Source organism: Monodon monoceros, unplaced genomic scaffold, assembly GCF_005190385.1.
Source record: "Monodon monoceros isolate NGI ecotype Baffin Bay Population unplaced genomic scaffold, NGI_Narwhal_1 Super_Scaffold_2, whole genome shotgun sequence".
Lineage (NCBI taxonomy): Eukaryota > Metazoa > Chordata > Mammalia > Artiodactyla > Monodontidae > Monodon > Monodon monoceros.
Window position 1 is genome coordinate 90835298 of NW_021703776.1, and position 25032 is coordinate 90860329.

The 25032-nt window shown below is 51.0% G+C and overlaps 1 protein-coding gene and 1 long non-coding RNA gene across 3 annotated transcripts; both read left to right on the forward strand.

The window, feature by feature from the left end:
• The first annotated feature begins 13 nt into the window (after positions 1–13).
• On the forward strand, positions 14–14899 carry CLEC2L (C-type lectin domain family 2 member L). 2 transcript variants are annotated; one of them, XM_029233964.1, is made up of 5 exons: positions 14–203; positions 9641–9715; positions 12066–12232; positions 13103–13203; positions 14788–14899. In XM_029233964.1, exons 1-5 carry the CDS (start codon positions 14–16, stop codon positions 14897–14899), a joined length of 645 nt encoding a protein of 214 aa, XP_029089797.1. The 2 variants fall into 2 exon arrangements, with proteins under 2 accessions (XP_029089797.1, XP_029089798.1); XM_029233965.1 differs by lacking the exon at positions 9641–9715.
• Positions 14900–17291: 2392 nt separating this feature from the next.
• Positions 17292–19197, forward strand: LOC114901818. Its single transcript, XR_003795294.1, has 2 exons — positions 17292–17491; positions 17796–19197. It is a non-coding gene; the product is annotated as an uncharacterized LOC114901818 (long non-coding RNA).
• Positions 19198–25032: the final 5835 nt, after the last annotated feature.

A 25032-nucleotide genomic window follows, 5' to 3' on the forward strand; every position in this document is an offset into this window, starting at 1 on the left:
CGCAGCGATAGGCATGGAGCCGGCCCAGGAGCCCCCCGCGCGGGCCCGGCCGCCGCCGCCCCCCGCCGTCCGCCCCGCGTCCGCCCCCGCCGCGCCCAGGCTGCGCTCGCCAGCCGAAGCGGAGGGCCGCGGTCCCGAGGGGCTGCTGCGGCGATCGGGGTCGGGCTACGAGGGCAGCACCAGCTGGAAGGCGGCCTTGGAGGGTAAGCGCCTAGCGGCCCTCCATCCCCCGGCCCGGGGACCCGGGAGGCGGGACAGAGTCACCTTGGCCGGTCTCCCGGTGGGGAGAGCGGGGAGCGCGACTCTGGAACCCGGAGGATTACCAGGGCATCAGATGCCACATTGTGGGGCGATGGGGAACAGGTAACTGGGGACCACCTATAGTTCAACCTTGCCCCTGTCTCTGCAGCTAACTCCCTCTTTGACCTTGGGAGCAGGTTTCACGCTCTGAGCCTGTTTCCTTACGAGTGAAGGGGGACAGTTACTGTCCGGCACTCACCCGATAGGCATATTGAGAGAGTGGCTTGACCCTATAGCAGTGAAAGTGCTTTGGGCAAAGTGACAAAAGCTATGGACCCCGACGCGGTGCTAATGCCCCCTGAGAAGGGGGTTGGGGGATGGGGCGCTGGTGGTGCCGGGAGGGAGAATCGGCCAGAGGGCCTTCCTTGCAAGTCGGGGGTCCCACCTACCTCTTCCGGTCAGAGGGGCTCACGGCCTGACCCCTGACTGGCCAAGGGCGCGGTCACCAAAGTGGAAGACAGATTTCAAGTTCATGAGTTCTTTCAGTTAACTTGTGTGGTGTGGGAGGTGCTGGAGCTGCCTGGAGGGCTGGTCCTCTGGACGTTTCTCGGTACTCTGGACACCCGGAGTCCAAAGGCCGAGGACCTGACTGGATGGCATCAACTAGGGAAGCCCAGGACCTGGATCACCCAACCATTAGGGAAGGAGTGTCAGAAAAGGAGGGCTTCCTGGAGTAGGTGACCTCTTAGGAGGTGTGGAAAGAGAAAGATGGATGCACCAGGTTCGAGGAGTGACACGTTCAGGGATCAAGTGGCGAGGACTCGCCTGTCCCTTGTGGGGAACTGACCTCCAGAATACCAGGATCGGGGTGGGGCGTGGTGAGAAGAGAGGAATCTGGAGCGCCCAGACCATGAATGGCCACCCAGGCCTTGCCGAAGTGTTTGGACTTTGTCTGAAGCGGCTGTTGAGAGATTTGAAGCATAGAATGAGACAGTGGGTGGCCCTTGGAAAAGTGGTGGTGGCCCAGAGGGGTCAGACCAAGGCCAGGTCAGTGAGGAAGGCGGGGCCGTGGTCAGGGGAGGGACATAACCAGTGCCAGCCAGGGCAGGTGCCTGGCCAAGGAGGGAGAGGGGGGGACAGTTCTGTCAGCATTTGGCCCAAAGGCTGGTAGGCCAGGGGACACAGATGGCCTGAGGAGGGGCTGTGCAGACTCTGAGGGGAAAGCTGGGCACCTGGATGGTGATTTGGGACAAAGGAGGCAAAGATGTTGGAACTCAGTGTAGGACAGCCATTGCAGAGGACCTTCGGTCTGGGGAGAGCTGAGCTGAATAAAGGTGGACAAACCCTCTCTTTGTCGTGTATCTTCGGGCTCACTGTTAGATTTGCCTGTGACCCCCTGCTTCCCTCCTGCCCAAGTTATTTCTTGAAGTTGCTCACGCCTCTTGCCGGTATTTCTCCACTCATTCATGCGTAAGCATTTCTCCAGGGGCTGCCCTAACCTCATTCTAACCCCCAGTGCTTAGGGGCCACTTCAGGGGTGGTGCGGCCTCTTTCAGTGCCTCCGGCTGGCTGGCTCCCGTCTTACCTCCCATCCTGACCTTGGCCCCTTCTGCTTCCCACTCCCAGCCATGGCTGGGCCGACCACCTGCAAGTTAGGCTGAAGAAGAAGCCGCACGCCCGGCAGGAAATGGCCCAGGGGGTCTCTCAGGACACTGGGTCTTCTAGGCCCTGTGGAGTCTAGCCCACTCTGTGCTCAGTGCCCACCTGTGGCGCAGCCTCGTCTCGCCTGTCTGGGCATGGATCCCTGCCTGGCCTGGCTCTGTGTCTCGTGGCACCTCCGGCCCCTGCCCTCGTTCCCACGGTCCACCAGGAGCAGCCCCACCCTGGTGCCTGTGGACCTTGGGGGCTCAGCACCTGGGGCCTGTGGGCCTTTTCCCACAGGAGTTTTAGGATGTGGGGTCTGTGTCCCTGCCAGGGGTCTCCCCTCCACTGGTCCCCTGAGTATCTCCTGGGTGTTCCCTGGGCGCCGCGTCTCCTGCGGGGAGAGGGGAGCTCTCGGACCACGATGGTGCTCTCCAGGGTCCTGCCGTGTGCTGATCCCCCCACATTCACGCACTCTTCCTCACCTCCCACAAACACTCCTGGAGGCCCCACTGTTCCAGCGCAGATCTAGGCACTGGGAACATCCCTGCCCTTGCAGAAATCACAGGACAGGGGCTGAGGCAGCCTGCTGCAGTGCAAAGAGCACGGATTCTGGAGTTGGGTAAGCCTGAGCCAGATCCTTCCACTGCCAGTGGGCTGGCAGGTTTTCAAACTTGTCTGAGCCTCAGTTTCTTCATGTGCTAAGCAAGATAAGGATTTCTGCCTCCTGGGGCTACACGGACAAAGGTGCTGGGGTGTAGGCTGTGTGCAGGTGATCCCTTTCCCCAGTCCCTAGAGCCCGGCATCCCTGATGAGGGAACCCAGGGAAAGTGTATGACCAACTGCTCATCTGAAATCCTTTGACTGCTCGTCTGCCTACTGTGAGTCCACTTCCCGCCCCAAACTGAAGTCCTCGTAATGAGCCCAGTCCACAGACCCTGAGAAACACCCATGATGGGATGAGGGGTCTGCCAGGTCTGGGGACCAAGGGGTTTTGCAGCCCTTGCTTAGCCAAGCATCTGTCTTGAGACTTCTTGATTTGACCAAGCTGAACCCTCAGGGGGCCTGTGCTCCTGTATTACCACGTACCGAATATTTATCACGTACCTACAAAGAGCCAGCCCCGTGCTGGGGCTTCCACAATAGCTGTCGTGTTTAACCCTCACATCTGCCCTTGCAGGGGCTTGGTGAGTGTTGTACCTATCTTATATATGAGGAAACTGAGACTCAGAGAGGCTAAGTGTCTTGCCCAAGGATGCACGTTGCTCTCTCACTCGTGAAATCCCATCGGGTTTGCCACGAGGTCCTCTGATGTGAAACCTCTTACCCTGTCCTGAGCTGACCAACATGCAGCTTGGGGAGGCTAATTGGAGAGAATCAAATTGTGCTTCTGACGCATGTAGCCCCCCTCCCCGCGCTCCTCAGGCAGCCCTGCCACCTCCGGCAGATTCTTCTTCCTCTTCACAGGCTAAGTGACGTGGAAAACGGCTTAAATCTGAAGCTGGGATTAGAGCCCAGGTCTTTAAGACTCTCCTTCGATGAACAGTTAGCTTTATAAATAGGAAACCAAACAGAAATTCTCCTGATTGAGTCCTCTCCCTGTGGATACTAACCTTTCCTTCCACCCTCAGCCTTGGGGGACAGGCTGGAAAAGTGATCCAGAGCTCCCGCCTGGGTTCTGGGAAGACTGGAGGTGATTGGAGATGGGAATATTTCTGGCATTGGGGTAGGGAGGGTGAGGAAAAGCAGCCTGGGGGTACAGGAGTGGGGACAGAGTGATTCTGCCAATCTCAGGCTATAGATTTTCCAGTGCTCACCAATTCTGAATTTTTAATGTTGAAAGTTCTTGATAAGACATAAACCCACAACTTCCTGCTCAAAACCACACACATGCATTTAGCAAAGCCTCTTAAAAATGTAAAAATTACCAAACTCTGCATTTGATAGTTTGTGACAGTCAAGAGTAAGCTTTCCAGGCCGTGGCCCTGGCAACTTAGAGACATCAGCTATGATTCTCTTTTGCACTGTGGATATGAGGGTGTTGGGAGATTTGTCTGGGCTTGGGTGCCAGGTTTTTTTCAGTTGTTCCTTCTAACATTAGGCTAAGTCATATACATTTATAACATAAATAAACTGCACCCTCAAACTCCATCTAATAAGGGCCATTGCATAGAAGGAAGGATTGCTGAGTTAGACATTTGTTACGGCTTGAATTGTATCCCCCCCAAAGAGATATGTTGAAGTCCTAACTCCCCAGCACCTCAGAATCTGCCCTTATTTGGAAATATGGTCATTGCAGTTGTAATTAGTTCAGATGGGGGCATACTGGAGCAGGGTGGGCTCCTAACCCAATATGACTGGTGTCCTTATAAGAGGTGGTCACATGAAGACAAAGAGACACACAGGGAGAAGGATGTGACGACGAAGGCCGAGACTGCAGTGACGCAGCTGCAAGCCAAGGAGCGCTGAAGATCGCCAGCCAACCAGCATAAACGAGGACAAGGCAAGGAAGGATTTCCCTACAGGTCTCAGAGGGAGCACAGCCCTGCTGACAACTTGATCATGGACTTCTAGCCTCCAGAACCGTGAGACAACACACTTCCGGTCTTTTAAGCCACCTGCTTTGTGGTGCTTTGTTACGTCAACCTAGGAAACTAATACAACATTGTTTTGGCTTGTCAGACTCTGTAGCGCACCCTCTCTCTGTCCACAGTGCAGCAGCCAGAGCATTTATCCCCATGAAAGAATGAAGAGAGTCCTCAGTTCTGGTGATGCTGGAGACACAGGCACAGACTCCCCTTTCCCTGAAAGCAGGTGTATATCCGCATGGCCAAGGGCATTGTCATTCAGGGTAGCTAGATTCCCTTTGTGTTCTTTAGTATCAGTGGGTGCTCTGTAACATGCAAGGCAATGACCGAGCCCTGTTATAGGGAACCCAAACGTAAGTAAAGCACTGCCCTCACCCTAAAGGAGCCCATGGGCCGATTATCATCATAATGGTAACTGCTAACACTGAGGGAGAGCTTACCATGCCAGGCACTGCTCTAAGGCCTATACATTGAATTCTCATAAAATTCTAAGAGGGAGACACTATTATGACTTCATTTGAAAGATGAGGAAAATGAAATAAAATAGAAGCTAAGTAGCTTTACCACTAAAAAGTGGCAGAGCTGGGATGTGAAGTCCCGTGAAGTGGCTGACGATGCTATGCTCTTATTGCAGTGCCAGGGTTATAAAAGAGGATTGAGAGGCATTTAACAAAGGGAAAGGAGGGACTTCCCTTGTGGTCCAGTGGTTAAGACTCTGCACTCCCAATGCAGGGGGCCCGGGTTCGATCCCTGGTCGGGGAACTAAGATCCCACATACCGCAACTAAGCCTGCGCGAGCTGCAACAAAGACCCAGTGCAGCCAAAAAAAATTAAAAAATAAAAAAAATAAAGAAGGGAAAGGCAGGATTCATACGTAGCTCAAGGGGATTAGTCTTACAACAAGCTGCCCCTGAGGATAGCAGAGCAGATACAGAAGGAGCCCAGCCCTCGAGGGCAGGCATGAGCCTCTGTTTTTACCGTGCCGGAAGGCACCCACCTCTGGACTCCTGGTCATTTGCCAGTATAGACCGTGCTCATAGGAAGGACTCCCGGATGTCTGTTGGACTTGCAAGTAAAGATGGCAGACTGAATGCGTTTATTTTCTTCCTCTTCCAAAGCTCATTAATACAACCGTAAAGGGATTTTTAAAAGGTCACAAGGATAACAAGAACAGGAGACAAAACAATAGCAACGAGGGGCTTCCCTGGTGGCGCAGTGGTTAAGAATCCGCCTGCCAAGGCAGGGGACACGGGTTCGAGCCCTGGTCCGGGAGGATCCCGCATGCCCCGGAGCAACTAAACCCGTGCGCCACAACTACTGAGCCTGCGCGCTAGAGCCCGCAAGCCACAACTACTGAAGCCCGTGCGCCTAGAGCCCGTGCTCCGCAACAAGAGAAGCCACCGCAATGAGAAGCCCGCGCACTGCAATGAAGAGTAGCCCCCACTCGCCGCAACTAGAGAAAGCCTGGCGGTGCAATTGAAGACCCAACGCAGCCAAACATAAATAAATAAATTTAACAAACAAACAAACACATAGGGATCAACGATGGTGTAACTGACACTGAATCCACTGGCCTGAGAAAGTTCAGGAAGCAGAGGAGCAACCTGAGTCACAAACCGGAACCCCACAGTGCAGAGACCGGGGCACCAGTCAGCACGGCCGTGAATGAAGAGGGAGCTGAAATCAGGAGGGCTGGTTGAACACTTGTTAGGAAGACTTCAGATCCCCAAATCCTCTCCCCAACCTGTGAGCCCATCCCCAGCCCTCTGCCTTGGGGAGAGAGGGCCTCCGGACACCAACACACTTGAGAGCAAGCAGTTAAGGCGACATTTATGTATTGAGGGCTCAGGATGGCCTCCTAGTCTCTTTTCCCAGCCAAGCCTACACCCTCCAGGAGGGAAAACAGAAGAGCAGTCTCCAGGGACACTGACCCAAGAGGAAAAACCCAAGGAGGTCAACAAACAGCCTTGAGGACCAGCCCGTCACTCTGCCACGACCCTCACAGTTAATAAGCCCCCCTTCCTGTCTCAGAGGTGCCAGTGAAGTCCTATTCCTCCTGCCTTAATCATGAACAAATAACCAAGGATCTCCAGACATCTGAGGAAAGTCTCTGACATGGAAGCTAGAGATCAAAACAAATGAACAGGAAAAAAAAAAAACAGTTTGGAGAAAACAGAGATTATACAGATTAAACTTTCTGCCCACCTCTCCCCCCCCCCCTCTGGAGCCCCCCCCCCCCCCAGAAAAAACCCTAAAAAACTATCAGTAATATCCTCAGAGAGATAAGAGAAAAGTTTGCATCATTAAAATAAGAACAGGGGGCTTCCCTGGTGGCGCAGTGGTTGAGAGTCCGCCTGCCGGTGCAGGGGACACAGGTTTGTGCCCCGGTCCGGGAGGATCCCACATGCCACGGAGCGTCTGGGCCTGTGAGCCATGGCCGCTGAGCCTGCGCGTCCAGAGCCTGTGCTCTGCAACGGGAGAGGCCCCAACAGGGAGAGGCCCGCGTACCGCAAAAGAAAAAAAAAAAAAAAAAAAAAAGAACAGGATGCTTTAAGAGGGAGTATTCAGGGAACAGCATCAACAAACCCAAAAAAACCTTAGCAGTTAAAAATAATTGTAGAAATAAAACATTCAGTAGAGAGTGGGAAGATAAAGTTGAAAAAAATCTTCAGGAAATAGCAAAGGCAAAGTGGATATGAGAGCTTCCTCTCTCCTCTCTGGTGGCTCTTCCTTTTCTAATAAGGGCACTAATCCCATCCTGGGGGCCCTCACCAAGAATGGAATCTGCTGGTACCTTGATCTTGGATTTCCTTGCCTCCAGAATTGTGAGGGAGAAGTGTCTGTTGTCTCAGCACTCAGGCTGTGGTTTCTGTTAGAGCAGCCTGTGCAGACTAAGTGAAAGGTGAAGTAGAATTCCTGATTTTGCCTCTTCAGCTTAAAGGAGTTTTGAAGTTGAAATAACGATGAGCACACAGAAGTGTAAGCAAAGGAAAATAATTAATCACAGGGAAACAAGAAGTTGTGTAGAAATAAAGATCGTAATACACTGCATAGCTTTCCTGGGAGTAGCATTTACATTGCCATACGAAAAGAACACCTAATTGTCAGTGTAACCCAAACTATGATGTTGAGAGAGCAGGTAGTGTGCGAGTGGTCAGGATGGGGACAGTAATGCAGAGAATTAAATCTTCCTCATTACTGTGGGAAGTTAATGAGTAGTGTCTTAAATAGAACAGTCAGAAAGTATTGACATACGCAAAGCTTTTAGAAATTTGGAGGTAAATACCAAAAGAATTAGCTAAAAGGGTTGGAAGTAGTTGCCTCTGTGGAAGGGGCAATGTTCTTTGGTTGTTAGTTTGTTTAGTGAAGCCTGATAGAATTTCTTGACTTCAGATCTGTTGCTTTTCAGATCCTTGATAAAGGACCAGGTTTCTTTTCCCAATTTGTTGTGAAGTACAATACAGACAAATTACTAGAAACAGTATCAGGCACTTGGACGTCACAGCAATGCTGAATTGCTGTAAAAGTTTCTAGATACTTCCTCTCGATTTTGGTACTTAGCTCGTCATGGGTGAGTAATGGTGGACAGCCCAGCACTGGGCTGTGGAGACACTTCTTTCATCTATACACACATATAACTTTTTTTTTTTTTTTTATTGCGGTACGCGGGCCTCTCCTGTTGCGGAGCACAGGCTCCGGATGCGCAGGCTCAGCGGCCATGGCTCACGGGCCCAGCCGCTCCGCGGCATGTGGGATCTTCCCGGACCGGGGCACGAAGCCGTGTCCCCTGCACCGGCAGGCGGACTCTCAACCACTGCGCCACCAGGGAGGCCCCCACATATAACTTTTAAAAGGTTTTAAAAATGGTTAAAAATAGAAAGGGAGTTCTCACCTACTAGGATGGCTATAACAAACAAAAATGGAAATTAACAAGTGTTGGTGAAGAGATGGAGAAATTAGAACACTTGTGCGCTGGCATTGCTGGTAGGATGCAAAATCGTGCAGCAGCAGTGGAAGACAGTTTGGTGGTTCCTCAAAAAGTTACATGTAGAATTACTATATGATCCAGCAATTCCACTCCTAGGTATATACCCAAAAGAATTGAAAATGGACTCAAACAGATATTTGCCAATGTTCATAGCAGCATTATTCACAATAACCAAAAGATGGAAACAGCCCAAGTGTCTGTCAATGGATGGATGGATGGATGGATGAACAAAATGTATATAATTATACAATGGAATATTATTCAGCCATAAAAAAGGAATGAACTTCTGATGTGCTACGACATGGATGAACCTTGCAAACATTATGTTAAGTGAAAGAAGTCAGACCCAAAAGGACAGACATTGTATGATTCCACTTACATGAGGTTCCTAGAATAGGTGAATTTATAGAGACAGAAAGTAGATTAGAGGTTACCAGGGGCTGGAAGGAGGTGAGAATGAGGCGTTAATGCTTAATTGATACAGAGTTTCTGTCTGGGGTAATGAAAACATTTTGCAAATAGACAGTGGAATTTTGCAAATTCACAGTGCAGAACCTTGTGAATATAATTAATGCCACAAATTGCACACTTAAAAATGGTTAAGATGGCAACTTTTATGTTATGTATATTTTATCACAAAAAAACTTTCAAAGACCCTGTGTCTGAAGTCTAAAAGGGTTCTTTCATTAAACATCAAATTAAAATTTTAGGTGAGAGCAATAAATATAAATTTAAAAGGGAGAAGCCAGAGGATCAGGAAAGCTTTCGTGAAGAGAATGGAGGGTGTGGGGCAGGATTTCAAGAGACTGCAGTGGAGGAGAAGAAATTTGGGAGCAAAGACCCAGCTGAAGGGCTGTGAGGACGGACTGGGGTATTTCAAGGAGTCCGTCTGGCTGAAACCAGGGATAAGGTAGAGAAGCAGCAGGAGATGAAATATTGGAAAGTTCCAACAGCCACAGAAGGAGTTCAAGTGCATAGCCCCGGAGGGAGGGTTCTTAAGCAGGGGGATTGCAGAATCAGACAGACCCGTGCTTTAGAACGGCACCTCAGACTGCGGCATCAGAGTCTCCTGGAGGGCTTGTTCAAACACAGCCCCAGAGCTTCTCACTATCAGGACTTGGGGCTGGAGGTGGGGATGGGTGGTGGGGATGTGCCAGGTAATAACCCCTTTCTCTCTCCTCAGACACCACCACGCGTCTCCTGCTGGGGGCCATCGCAGTGCTTCTGTTCGCCATCCTGGTGGTGATGAGCATATTGGGTGAGCATAGATGTCAGAGCATTTATGCAATTCAGTTCCTACACACCTTGTCAAAAGCATGTCTAATTAGGTAAAGAAAGGTTCCTGACATACCGCCAATTCTGTGCGGTCAAAGTAAGTAGGAAATAGAGTTTTGGTTCTAGATGAGATTTTAGCCTAAAATAGTACATTCACACATCGACTATACCCGTCCTCTTTGCTAAGCCGTGCAGCGAAAGTGGAGATGTTAACTTAGGTACGTTCACAAAAATGCTTCGGGAATGCAGAACAAACTTGGTGTGTGTTAGTCACGTAATGCTTCTTGAAGGAGACGGTTTGGGGTTAAGGGCCTTAGAGATCTCACTCACTCACTCAGCAAACATTTATTGAGCCCGGCTGTGTGTCAGGCCCTGGGCTAAGTGCTGGAGATTGTTTTAAATGCATGACATCAACTTCCCTGTCCAGTGGTAGAGGTGTTACTGCCTGGGGGCTTCCCAGAGGGGGGGAACACATGTGCTAACCCCTGAAGAATGAATAGTTTCCTAGAGAGCAGGAGGTAGAGGGACCAGAGCATTCCAAGGGGGAGAGGCCTGAAAAACACAGAGTGGCAGGTAGGACTGAAAGGGTTGAAGGAGGAATGCAAAAGAGGAAACTGCTACTAAGCAAGGGAGGCGAGGCTATATGACCCTGGGATTTGCTGCTTTTAATGGATTCAAGTCAAAGTACGTCATGGCTCCTGAAGGGTTTGCAAAGTGACTTCAAGACCTCTGTCTTTAATCTTCGAAAAGCACCCTAAGACCTCAAAATGGGAGGAAAATCCACTGAGAACATCAATTCCTACCAAACCCTCACCTGTAGGGCATGCAGGCTACGCAGGGAGTTGTGAGCGCTTAGCAAAGAATGTGGTGAGCGCTGGGGTGAGCCTGGGTTAACCTAGACTAATTGTTACAAATTAAATTGTTCTATTGCTAGGTTGGGAGGACAGGGCAATGTGTAAACACAGCATATTGAGATTGCGGTAAAACACAACAGAGTCCCTGGAGATCCTCGTGGGAATGCATGGCCAGTAGGTCTAAGTGGGCCTGGAGCTCATGGAGCAGGCATGCCAGAGTGCCCATTAATTAACTGGTGTTGGTGTGGTGGTAGCTCCCTTGGGGGCTCGAGTACCATGGACTTGTTCTTGCCTCTGTCCTGGTCTACATTTTAGTCAATCTCTTGTATGAGAACAAACAAAAAAATATGCTTATGGAATCTGCAGGTGAAACACTTCAAAGAGGGATGCTCAATATGACAGATGAAAAAGAAATCAAGATTAAAATTTATCTTCAGAAACTCAAATGAGCCAATGTGAATGAGATGACTGTGGAAGAAATAAACACAAGATCCTGCATTTGGATTTAAATGTGATTTACACATGTTCTGGACAGGGGAGACCTGGCTTAGAAAGAGATCATAGGAAAATAGTTGGAGAGTATGGCTGAATTCCTTTTGGCAAGGAGGCTTAGAGAATCTCATGGATGTCCTGGGCCTCCTTCCCAGAAAAGTGCACATAGGCACATAGAAGCAGATTCTTCTCATTGGAGCATCTGAAGACTGGAAAACCCACAGCAGCTGGAAGGGGTACGGTGATCACTGCTGGGTGGTGGACCACAGCTGACGTGTCCCAGACTGTTCTGGTGGCAGCATTTCACTGGTGATGTGGGCACACCGTACTGAGCCGGGCAGGATGGAGAAGGCTCTGGAGGGCACCCCCTGCAAGGGACTGTGGAAAGGATGGTGTCTATTCAATCCTGGAAGAGGGGAGGCAGGGGTCCTTCTTCAAGTAGGAGGTGGAAGACAGACCAGGTCTGTCCGGGTCACTCCAGAGGCAGATCCTGGACCCACAGGTTCCAGGTCATGGGAAGGCAGGTTGGAACTCAAAAATTGCAAAGGATCTTTCCAGCAATTCAGCAGTGTTAGCTGATGAGGGTGTGGCCAATGAGAGCAGGCCCATCGAGTCCACCGACGGTTCCCACCCTGGCTGGAGAGAGAGGACGCATGGCCCCCAGGTCCCTTCCGAGTCCGAGTTTCTCGGGTTCCACGCCTCGGGGAGTTCGGGGAGAGAGAGGAGAGCTTAACCCAGGGGCCTAACCTGCTGTCACTTCCCCTCGGGGCGGTGTCCCCGCCAGTGTCCCAAATTCCTCTTCCTTACTCATTTAGCCACCAGCCTTTTACCTGCCAGGGACTGTGACAGGCGCTCCCCCGAGGCACGTGGCTGATGGGCACCAAAGTGGAGGCAGGTGGAGGGAGTGGCGGGGAGCTTGGGGGGCCTTGGGGGGCCCACAGAGGCCCGCTGTGCTGGTGGATACTGAGCCACCCCTCTTCCCTGCAGCTTCCAAGGGCTGCATCAAGTGCGAGGCGCCCTGCCCGGAGGACTGGCTGCTCTACGGAAGGAAATGCTACTTCTTTTCTGAGGAACCGAGAGACTGGAACACGGGCAGGCAGTACTGTCATGGCCACGAGGCCGCGCTGGCTGTGATCCAGAGCCAGAAGGAGCTGGTGCGTGCCGGTGGGGCGGGGACCTTCGGGGACAGCCCTGCCCCAAGGACCTGGTGTCCCCTGTGACCTGTTTCCAGAGCACAGCCTGGGGTGGGGGCTGCAGGTGGGCTCCATGGGGTCTGAGCAGGTCCACGAGGGGCTCTTGTTTCCACTGCTATTGTCAAGGCCAACTATGTCCACCCGAGGCTGGTTTGCTGAGCTCAACTCAGTATTGAAGCGTGAGCATTACAAATTATACCCGCACCTGTGAAATGAAAAATCACGTTGGCTTCTTCTACTAGTCCAAATCAGGGCCTGATCTCTCATTTAACACCCCAAACAGTTATATCACTAGAAATGTGAAAGAAACACAATTAGTGGGTCTCTTGGCCATTTGGGGTTTTGAGGGCAACGAGTCATGCAAATCCAAATTAGCAGAAAATCTGAGTCGCTTCTGTTTTTCTCTGATACACAGTCTGATAGCTCCTTTCGGCAGAGAAAGGCCCAGGAATATGCGGGTAGAAGGACATCCAGCCTGAGCTTTGAGATGTGTCCCAGATAATCCATCAAGTAGGCAGTTCCAGCCTTCCTGAAAGTGAGGAACGCAGGCATGCTGGCCCACTGAGCTAGGAGACAAACCCTGGTCCAGGCTTCCTGGCCCAGTGGTGCACTCCCAGAGCCCGGGTCCCTAGGAGGCCATTGCAGGCAGCTCCATGTGAGTGCTGGGTGTCTGTAACCCCAGCTCCTCACTCTTGGGATGCAGTGAGGCGTCACCCTCTCCGTGTCTACGCATCTTGGGAGCCAGTCTTCCAAGCTGAGGTTAGTCTGGGGATGTGTGAGCAGTCGGGAGACCGCACCTGACTCTGAGGTTTCCCTCTTTCCTTGGTGCAGGAATTCATGTTCAAGTTCACACGGAGGGAGCCCTGGATTGGTCTGCGCAGAGTGGGGGACGAATTCCACTGGGTCAACGGGGACCCGTTTGACCCAGACACGTGAGCTGAGGCTTCATCTTCTGGCCAAGGAGCTTAGACTGGGGAAGCCATAGCCTCCCAGATGCACCTCCTGAAGAACCTGGTTTTGTGCTAGCTGGAGCCACTCACCTCTAGGGTCAGGGGTGTGGGACAGAGACCCAGTCATGATAATGGCTTTACTACTCTCTCCCTGGTAAAGTCCAGCCTGGTTTGGTGGCCCTGCTCCACGTAGGCAACAGAGCTTCCTGCTGCTGGAAAGGGCCCAGGCTCTTTCCATCTTGTGGCTCCCCAGTCCATCTGCACGGCTCAGTGTGGCTCAGGGAAAGGGAGGACGTGCCCTGGACATCCCTCTGCATTGGCCAGAATTTAGCTTCACGGCCACACCTGACTGCAAGGGAGGGTGGGAGGTGGGGCCTCTGTTCTGGGCAGCCACGTGTCACCTAAACACTGTGGGAGAAAGGGGATCTGAACCCTGGGCACCAGGAGGGTTCCCTTAGAGAAAACACCTCTTGAGGGTGTCGGTGGTGCGTGCAGTGGTGGTATTATTTGTGTGGCCCAAGTGGTGTGGCGGGGAGTGTGTGATGGGTTGGTGGGTGTGCAAAGCCAGGGACTGTTTGCGGGGTGATGGTGGCAGCAGTCACGGGTGTAGGGACAGTTTAGGCTTAGGGAGACGCAGAGCAGCACACACAGGGGAGTAAGAACCTCAGCTTCTGATGTAGACTCTAAGGCTGGAGGACTAGGCCCGAGGAGCCGGGCGGGGGCACAGCTGCTGACCTGATGTGAACTGCGGCCCGTGACAACTCCTTCCCTGTGCCGGCTTCTCCCTGTCTCCTGCACCTGTCTTTGTCCTCACTGCCTCTTCCTTGTTTTCTTTTTTTTTTTTCCTTCTCTTTCCTTGTCCTGCCCTCATCCCAGATCTGTTCTTAGAGCTGCTGAGAACGTCTTGCCCTTGCTGCTCCCACCTCTCCCATTCTGGAAGCTTCCTGCTCCCGGAACCCAGGGAGCCCTGGAGGCTGGGGTCCCCAGAGCGCTGACTACCTGACAACCAGCGGGCCTTGGGGCCACGCTTCTCTGACATCGAGGTGGTCCTGGCCCCCCCCTTCTCCCTCTTGGGGTCCTTCTGATACCCTCTCTTATGAGACCCCAGCTCCAGCCTTGGCAGGGGGCTCAGGTCAGGGTGACCAAATGAGGTGAAGAAGAAGTGTTGAGATTCAAAAGGGATGATGTTAGGCAGGGAGAACCCCCCCTGTGCTAGACACAGGAGGTGCAGGCAGGGTGCTGTGGGGAAGGTGGGTGTGTGGAGCGTGGTCCTAGACGGGGCCCCGGGTTCCTGGGATGAGTGAGCTGAGCCCGACAGGAATGGCGGAGCCGGATGGAGGAGTGCAGGGTGCGTCCCGGGACACACCCGTGGGCATCACCGGGGGGCTGGAGCCGTGATGCACTGTCTGGAGGCGACGGGAGCCATGCTAGCAAGGTCTGTGGGGGCCGACTGTCCCGGAAGGCCGCTACAGAGGGAAGGACAAGTCATAGGGCCTCTGGGGCTGCCCAGTGACGGGCCGCGTCTGCCAGGTCATGAGTGCCTGGTCTCTTCTCTCCCCGCCACAGATTCCCCATCTCGGGCCCGGGGGAGTGCGTCTTCGTGGAGCCCACCAGGCTGGTGTCGACGGAGTGTTTGATGACCCGGCCCTGGGTGTGCAGCAAGATGGCCTACACATGAGGTGGGTCAGGCCAGGGGCGGCCCTCCAGCCAGCCTCCGAGGCCTGCCAGCCCCGGGCTCGTCTCCAAGCGAAGCAGTGAGGAGGTTGCCTCCCCCCCCGGGCGCTCCCCCAGGCCCCAGAGTCTTGGTCCCTGGTCTCCTTGGCCCCAGGCAGGTCCTGTGGCTCGGTAGTCAAATCCCATGAGTCAGTAGTACAGCAGGCACCTGTCCCCAGCCACACGTGCACACTGACACGCTCACGCATGCCCACGAGGGCACACAGCCCCCGCTCAAATTCAGAGTCCACCCTTAGTCACCCCAACAAGTCCCTCCCTGGCCCTACCCTGGAACATTCCCTCCTCCGGAGGCCCTGGTGCTCTGAGGAAGGCTGGGGGCTGACAGGCTGCGGTACTGTCCACACAGACGGGCCCCCTCCCCATGCATCTCTCTCCTGGTTGCTGGGGAGGCCAGAAGGGAAGCCCCCTTGCCTGGGCTCAGCATCCACCATCCTTGCCTCGCCCGGGGTCTCAGGCAGGCCCCTGCTGTATCCGTGGTGCTGCCGTGTTGGTCACTGATGGACTAAAGAGACGACTGGAGTCCAGAGAAGTCGGCTGCCATTTGTTCCAGGGTCATGGCTTGGGGGAGGGGCATGTCTCTGGGTGCCCGTCCTTGGAGGGACACGACCAAGAGGCACCGGTGTGGCAAGCGGCATGTGTAGGAAGCAAGGCCAAAAACACACTCTGTGGCCTCAGGGCACCGTTTAATGTTGCCAGGCCACTGAGTTATCCTCAGATGTCTGAGGGGTGTGCTCCATCTGGTTCCTTCATTACTATTCAACTCAGCGTGACAAACATTGATCCACACCTACTTCATGCCAGACACCACACTAGGCATGGGGATCCACAGCTTTATCCCCCAAGGAGCGCACAGGTAGCAGAGGAAACAGCTTGGAAAGCACTAGAACGTTCTGGAACCCAGTTGAAGGATGGCTTATTCTGCCTTAGGGGAAGATGGGGTGAAGAAAGCAGGAGGATGAGCCACGGAGAAGAGATGATGTTCATGTTGGGCCGGTTAAGAGTTTGTGCAGGTGCTGGGGCCCCTTCCTGTCCCCCCTTGGTCTGCCTGGAGAGGAAGCGGGGACAGGGGTGTGGGGGGAGGCTGGCGGTTCCCCTGGGCCTACAGGGGCTGCAAGTGCCACCCTCTCCAACGCACACACGTGGAGCCCAGAGCAAGCTGTGGCCGGGTGAGATACAGCCAGCCCGCGTGGGAGCCGCGTGTGTGAATCTGGGTCCCGGCCCATCTTCAGAAAATGGCTCACAGGGAAACAGGTCCTGCTCTGTTCGGCTCAGTCCTTTTACTGTCAGTTTTCAGACAAAACTGTCAGCTTGGGTTCGTTGAGCTTTTTGAAAGCTTTCCAGGTATTTAGTAAAATCTGGGGATTTTGTGGTTTCATATTTTATCTTTATGGGAAAGCCAGCGTGGAACCTGAGTGTGCAATAAAGAAGCTAAGGGAATTCAGTGCGGCCTGTGGAGGGGTGGCGGGAGCCCACCGCCTTCCCAGCCCCTGTGGGGAAGTGTGTTGAGGGGCTGGGATTGAGGAAGCGGTCAGCTGCCGCTACTGCTGCTTGGGTTGGTCAGGGGTCCGGGTGGTAAGTGTGAGGGCGTCTCTCCCTCACGCCAGTTCTCACCAGTATCTTCCCCTTAAAGATGGGCTCATTGCTTTCCACGTGGCACCTCATTTAAGTCTCTCAGAAAGACCCTGAGGCAGGTAATGCTGCCACGGGTGACAAAACGTCCTGGACGGGGTGGGCTAGGGCTGTGCTCTCATCCTGTCCTGTGGGTTCCGGCGGGAAGAAGGGCGCCACGACGTGGGTGGGGAGGGAGCAGTGTGGGACGGCAGGGACCGAGGAACCCGAGCCACTGGGATCTTAGTTCCTATTCAATAGCCACAGTCTGCTGCCTCAAGGCACACTGGCAGATGAGCTCTCTAGCCTTGGGCTTGCCCTGGGACCGCACAACAAATCTAAGTCCGGTAGAGCTAAGAGGAACTCTGACCCAAGGTCATGGGCGTTTTAAGAGCTCTCTTATCTGTTCCTACGAGGAAAACCAAAACAAAACACTGGCACGCCAAACTTCAGAAACGTTGAGAATTCTTCTAAAGGTTATACATCAACCAAGCACCCGCACCTCCCACGTGGGCGGAGCCAGGCTGGGTGGGCGGGGCCGCGGAGTCGGGTGCAGTTGGGGCCGGCGGCCACAGGTGGCAGCACGGAGACCGGACGCTCTGCCGGTTTCGGAGCTCGAGCTGGCCCCCCCTCGGTGGAGCGTGGGAGGAGGTGTTGGGGGCAGGCCCAAGGGACCACCCTTCCTCCAGCCCCACTCCTCAGCCCCTTTGGAGGATTTGCCCCTGGAGTTGAGAAGGTTCTTGGCTGGGAGCCTGGGCGGCTGCGCCCTGGGTGAATTTGACCCCGCACGGCAGCCCTGTCCTCGGCGTAGCCCCTGGAGCCGGCAGGATGCGGGTAGAAGGCTGGAGCACGGACACCAGGTCACCCTCAGACGTCCTTTGTGAAGATGGAAGGACGGGGCTTTTTTTGCTGGAGGACTCACTGGGAGGTAGCGTTTGTTGCCGTGCTGGTGGGTTTCACTAGTGTTTGCTTAGTAAACCCTCCTACAACCTTACAGACGAGGAAGCAGGCTCAGGGCGGTTAAGGGACTTGCTCTACTGCTGTACATCACAGGCCTAGGAGGTGGTGGAAGGGGAGGTGGGGTGGAAGGGGCCACCTTGGGAGAGGACGTGGGGTGCCCACAGGCGATTTTTTTCCTGTGCACTTTTATCGTGGTCGTATGGTTTTCTGGTGAATTTCCCATAGGGAGGGGGTAATGCAAATACTGAGTTCCGTCCTTCTCTCCCTTCAAGGCCCAGCTCGAGCTCCCTGGGACTCCTTCCAGGACAGCGGCAGCCCTCAGTGACCACTCCCTCACCCCAGCAACTCCAGCACTTAAGACTGAGCCTCTCACACCTCCGGAGTCTCTCGGAAGTTTTCATCTGTGACTCATCTCTAAAGTCATCTGACCGCTCTTGGCATCTGATTATAAGCCCCTGGATAGCAGGGATTATGTGTCACTGGCCTCTTTGTAGCACACATAGCATGTGCTCAAAAAAAATTGTTGTATATGACAATAAGATTGCCCCCAAATGTCATCTCTGAAACTCTTTGCCATGGTGGGAGACAGCAGTGGCCGGCCATCATAAGAGGCTCGTCTTTTTGGCTTTGGTGGGCGTGGCTGTTTGGCTTTGGTGGGCGTGGCATGGCTTTAGAGGCCCGGCAAGATGCACTCTAATATTAGTTTGTTTTGCTTCAGTTAAGTTAGCTCGCTCACATTCCCTAAGCATGTAGATACTGGGCGGGCTGAGTGGAGGTGACAGGGAGCACCTGGGCAGTGAGGGAGAGCTGCCTTCGCCTCCAGAACATCCTCTGCATCATACACAGAGCCCAGCTGGCGAGGGCAAGGAGCTGGCTGCGAGTGGAAACCAGGCCCGGGGAGGGTTTCCATCAGTGACTGCGGTTGGCGGCTGAACATTCCTGTGGTCACCAGGATAATTATGCTAACATCACTGTGCTGTTTGTGAAAGACGACCTGGTTTTCAGAAATGCCCACTGTCTGCTGTGTATTTACACCAGGAGGGGGTGGAGGTAGAGGAGGTAACTGCTCTTTCCTTAGTCCGTAAAGAACTCCAAACTGGGAGCAAGTATGAGATTCAAACAGGGGTCATCCAGAAAACCTCCTGCCGTGCCCATCAGAGATCCCACGTCTCAGCCTGGAGTGGATACACACTTGGCCTGACTCAGAAGACCTGCCCGAGTCTAGTTTGGGGCCAGCTCTACCAACAAGCAGACGTGTAGCTCAGGCTGCTGTGCTCAACCTCCCTGACCCCAGGCTTCGCCTCTAATATAAAGTAGAAATCGTGCCTGCCCTGCCTACCTCACAGGGTTTTGAGAACTGTAGATGTTAGAATTTCAGGGATTAGAAATTGTCGACCCCATTCTCACTATCCATGAGACCCCGAGAGGTTAAATAACACGTCCAAGGTCACGCATCTAGCCACGCATCTAGTGGCAGAGCTAGATCTCAGGTCTTGTGGCTCCTCTATTCGTTGTTGATACTATTATTGCACGTATCATGCTTTGTTTATTTACCTGTCCACCATCCACGCAGAAGTGTAAGCCCCTAGAGGGCAGGGATCCACTCTCACGCCTCTTTTTTCTCTAGCGCCTGGTACATACTAAAGGTGCTCAATAAACGTGTGTTGACCTAAACTGATCTTGACTCCTAGTTCAAGGGCTCCTTCTTCTACACCATGCTGTCTCTGATCTCAGAAATCTGTACTGCCAGTCCAGCTGCCCACAAAAAGTATGCAAACTTACTGATGTTTTAGAGAAAAAGATAAGATGCTCAACTGCCTTGCAATGTGCTTTAGGGTCCTGTAGTCTAGAGCACAGATTCCATTTGAATAAAGACATACACATCTAAGACAAAATTGTAATAACAATGAACACTAGTTAAGAGCTTATTAGGGCCAGCCATTCATACAAAGTGCCTGGCCCATAGTAAGTGCTTAAAAATTATCGTTTTGGGCTTCCCTGGTGGCGCAGTGGCTAAGAATCCGCCTGCCAATGCGGGGGACACGGGTTCAAGCCCTGGTCCGGGAAGATCCCACATGCCACGGAGCAACTAAGCCCGTGCGCCACAACTACTGAGCCTGCGCTCTAGGGCCCGCGAGCCACAACTACTGAAGCCCTCGTGCCTAGAGCCCATGCTCCACAAGAGAAGCCATCGCAATGAGAAGTCTGCGCACCGAAACAAAAGAGTAGCCCCCGCTCGCCGCAACTAGAGAAAAGCCCGCATACAGCAACGAAGACCCAACACAGCCAAAAATAAATACATTTATTATTAAAAAAAAAACCAATTATCATCTTGTTTCACTATGATGTAAATTGAGTTGGGTCTTAGAGCATGCTAGCTTTTGTAATACCCACATTTCAGAGGCCTACCCAAGAAAAGATCCCTTTCTGGCTTGCACCACTAATGCAGGTCAGTGACAGGGAATAGCATTGCTCCATCCAGGGTCTTTGAACATAGAGGCTCACACAGGATGTGTTTTAGGAAATGTGGTAGATGTGGCGGCTATGCATCGAGAACTTTTCCTTTCCTCTCATTCTAGGTACATGGAAGGATTGTATTTCCTGGTCTGTTTGAAGGTAGGTGTCAGGTGACATCAGAGCTTTAACCATGGAAAAGTGACAGATGTCACTTCCAGGTGGAAACATTTAAGAACCAGTGCATACTCCTTCATATTCTCCCTCCCACAAGTCGTGATTTTTTGATTTGGAGGCTCCATAAGACTGAAGCATCCTGGGATGCTAAGTCAGTGTGTGGGGGAGAAGCTTCCTGGAAAGCCTCTGAGGTTTTGGGTTTGTTGTGATCATAGCCTATCTTACCCTAGACTAGACAGGGGCCAGGCCTGGAGGTGGCACACATTCCATCCACAGTCCATTGGCCAGGACAGTCATGGAAGGCTGAGAAGTAACTTCCAGCTGTATGCTTGGATACATAAGATTCTTGATTCTAAAAGTTGAGGATTTTCATCAATTTTGGAAGATTCATCACCTTTGTCTCCAAATATTTCACCTGCCCGACTCTTTGCTCTCCTTCCAGGACTCCAATTAAGGCTGTTTGAGATTGTCACACAGGTCTAATGCTCAAGTTTTTTGTCTTTTGATCAATTTTACAAATCAATTTGATGAACTATGACTGTTTAGCAATTTGACTCTTCCAATCAATGACTGAAGTAGCTCTCTCCATTTAACTTTTTAAAAATTTCAGCAACATTTTACAAGTTTTAAGGGTAGAGTTTTTGCATATATTTTGTTAAACTATTTAAATATTTTTATTTTTTATGCTACTGTAGATGATTTGTTTTTAAATTTCATAGTTTGTTTGTTGCTAGTATAAAGAATGAATATTGTGAAAATGACCATACTGCCCAAGGCAATCTATAGATTTGATGCAGTTGCTATCAAAATACCAATGGTATTTTTCACAGAACTAGAACAAATAACTTCAAAATTTATATGGAAACACGAAAGACCCCAATTAGCCACAACAACTTTGAGAAGGAAGAACAGAGCTAGAGGGATCATGCTCCCTGACTTCAGACTATACTACAAAGCTACAGTAATCAAAACAGTATGGTACCGGCACAAAAACAGACATATAGATCAATGGAACAGGATAGAGAGCCCAGAAATAAACCTATGCACTTATGGTCATATGGTCAATTAATCTACGACAAAAGAGGCAAGGATATACAATGGAGAAAAGATAGTCTCTTCAATAAGTGGTGCTGGGAAAACTGAACAGCTGCATGTAAAAGTCTGAAATTAGAACATTCTCTAACACCATGTACAAAAACAAACTCCAAATGGATTAAAGACCTAAATGTAAGACAGGATCCTATAAAACTCCTAGAGGAAAAACATAGGCAGAACACTCTTTGACATAAATAGCAGCAATATGTTTTTGGATCCATCTCCTAAAGTAAAGGAAATAAAAAATAAACAAGTGAGGTCTAATTAAACTTAAAATATTTTGCACAGCAAACTACCAACCAAACAAAAAGATGAGCCACCAAATGGGAGAAAATATGCAAATGATATGACCAATAAGAAATTAATATCCAACATATATAATAGCTCATAAATATTCAACATATATGAACAGCTCATACAAAACAGCAACATCAAAAAAACCAAACAACCTGATTAAAAAAAAGGGCAGAATAACTGAATAGACATTTCTCCAAAGAGTAAATGCAGATGGTCAGCAGGCATAGGAAAAGGTGCTTAACATCACTAATCATCAGGGAAATGCAAATCAAAACCACAACGGGATATCACCTCACACCGATCAGAATGGCTATCCTCAAAAAGAACACAAATAACAAATGTTGGCGAGTTATGTGGTGAAAAGGGAACCTTCATACACTGTTGGTGAGAATGTAAACTGGTGCAGCTGCTTTGGAAGACAGCATGGAGGTTCCTTAAACTAAAAATAGAGCTACTATATGATCCAGCAATCCCACTGCTGGGTATATATCCAACAAAAACAAGAACACTAATTCGAAAAGATAAATGCACCCTAACGTTCATAGCAGCACTATTTACAATAGCCAAGACATGGAAGCAACCTAAATGTCCATCAACAGATGAATGGGTAAAGAAGATGTGGTATATATATGCAATGGAATATTACATGGCCACAAAAAAGAACGAAATTTTGTCATTTGCAGCAACTTGGATGGATTTGGAGCACATTATGCTAAGTGAAATAAGTCAAACAGAGAAATAAATACTGTGTGATATCACTTATACGTGGAATCTAAATACAACAAACTAGTGAATATAACAAAAAAGAAGCAGACTCACAGATATAGAGAACAAACACTGGTAATGGCTACCAGTGGGGAGAGGAGGGGGAGGGGCACCCTAGGGGTAGGGGAGTGGGAGGTACAAACTACTGGGTGTAAGATAGGCTACAAGGATGTATGTTACGACACGGGGAAGATAGCCAATATTTTGTAATGACTGTAAATGGAATGTAACCTTTATATATATATATATATATATATATATATACACATAAATAAATTTATTTTTGGCTGTGTTGGGTCTTCGTTGCTGCACGCAGGCTTTCTTTTTTTTAGTTGCAGCGAGCGGGGGCTACTCTTCGTTGCGCTGCACAGGCCTCTCATTAAGGTGGCTTCTCTTGTTGCAGAGCACGGGCTCTAGGTGCGCAGGCTTCAGTAATTGTGGCACATGGGCTCAGTAGTTGTGATTCGTGGGCTCTAGAGCGCAGGCTCAGTAGTTGTGGTACATGGGCTTAGTTGCTCCGCAGCATGTGGGATCTTCCCGGACGAGGGCTCGAACCCGTGTCCCCTGCATTGGCAGGCGGATTCTTAACCACTGTGCCACCAGGGAAGCCCCAGAATGCAACCTTTAAAAATTCTATTAAAAGAAATGGAATCAATTTTTGTACACTGATCTTTTATCCTGTAATCTTACAGATTGGCTTGTTAGTTCTAGATTTTTTGGTAGACTGAACAGGGTTTTTAGTTGCATGTGTATCCAATGTTTTTATTGAAGCATAACATGGGCCACCATGATTCCAGCGCCTGAAATCAATTTCCTTATTTCTCTGTCCAGCTGCTAAGCCAGTGCCATGTATTTTTTTTTTTTTTTTTTTGGTACGCGGGCCTCTCACTGTTGTGGCCTCTCCCGTTGCGGAGCACAGGCTCTGGACGCACAGGCTCAGCGGCCATGGATCACAGGCCTAGCCACTCCACAGCATGTGGGATCTTCCCGGACCAGGGCACGAACCCGCGTCCCCTGTATTGGCAGGCGGACTCTCAACCACTGCGCCACCAGGGAAGCCCACCATGTATTTTATTTTAGCTGTTTGCTACAGCCGTACCTCACTTTCAGGAACTAATGTTAATTGCTGTATAAAAAATCCTAGAATTTCAGTGGCTTAAATATAATAAAAAGATTTCTTTCTTACTTTTTGTGGTTTTGTCCAAAGTGGTTTTATTAGGAGGCCATTAAATCATCAGTGATCTAGGCTTCTTCATCAGAGTCCTTCATCAGCTCTTCCACATGTGGGCAGAAATTTAGGGGAGAGAGTGTGGATCAAAGTATGTGAGTTTTGTTTTAGGGGTCAGGTCTGGTTATATTTAACTGCAAAGAAAGCTAGGAAATATAATCTAGCCCTGTACTCAGCAAGAACAGGAAATGGCTATGGGGAATATCCACCCAGTCCTTGCCACATGTGGCATTATCCCCATTTTACAGATAAGAAAACTGAGGCTTGAGAGGTTAAGTGATCTCCCAGTCATAAACAACAGAGCCTCGAACTGAACCCCAGTATGGCTGACTCCAGAGTCATGCTCTGAATCGCTCTGCTATGGATAATGCTTTCTCTCCTACTGACTCACTGGCCTGTGCAATCTTAAGACCTGTGGCAATCTTTTCCCCCTTAGAAGGGTTTCCTCCAAGCATCCACTTTTTCCTTCTCGTTCTGGCTTTTATTAATGGGTAATTTGTTCACTTATAAGCAGCCTGGTCCACGGGCCTACTCTTCAGCAGATAAAGAGTCTGAGAGCCATGGCAATAAGCCATAAGAAGACATCGAAACAGAACACAAAGGGACATAGAAGCAGATATCAAGTGGTTTATTGACAGGGTATCTGCCCTCCAGTGTTGTTTTACAAGTGCTGTCAAATGCAAAGTGTCTCAGTAGAAGAGACCACATCTATAGATCAGCGCGTGTAAAGAAAGCACTTAAGAATGGGAATTAGGACTTCCCTGGTGGCGCAGTGGACAAGAATCTGCCTGCCAATGCAGGGGACACCGGTTTGATCCCTGGTCTGGGAAGATCTCATGCGCTGTGGCGCAACTAAGCCCGTGCACCACAACTACAGAGCCTGTGCTCTAGAGCCTGCGAGACACAACTACTAAGCCCACGTGCCACGACTACTGAGCCCACACGCCACAACTACTGAGGCCCGGACGCCTAGAGGCCGTGCTCCACAACGAGAAGCCACCGCAGGGAGAAGCCCACGCACCGCAACAAAGAGTAGCCCCCCCGCCCCCCCGCTCGCCACAACTAGAGAAAGCCCACGCGCAGCAACGAAGACCAACGCAGCCACAAAAATAAAAAATAAAGTGTACCCAAGCTGCTCTAAAAACAAAAAAAAGAATGGGCATTAGATGGCCTCCTTACCAAACCAGCCTTGTCCTGCTGTCGCACAGCCAGCCAAAACGCTGAGACGCCGAAGTTCACAGCAAAGAGGGTTCTTCGCAAGGCAGCCGAGCAGAGAATATGGGAGAAAAATCTCAGATCTCAAACCTGCCTCCCCAAAGGCGAGGGGCTTGGCGTATTCACGGGATGACGAATAAAGAAGCAGGGTGGTGTGAAGCGTGGGCGCACGGAGAAAGGTTATGGGAAAAAGGTGCGGGAATCATGGTTCTGCGCAGGCGCAGGCGTAACTAACCTACGGGTCTCTGCAGGTGCCCAGCTGGAGGATCGCCGGTCCT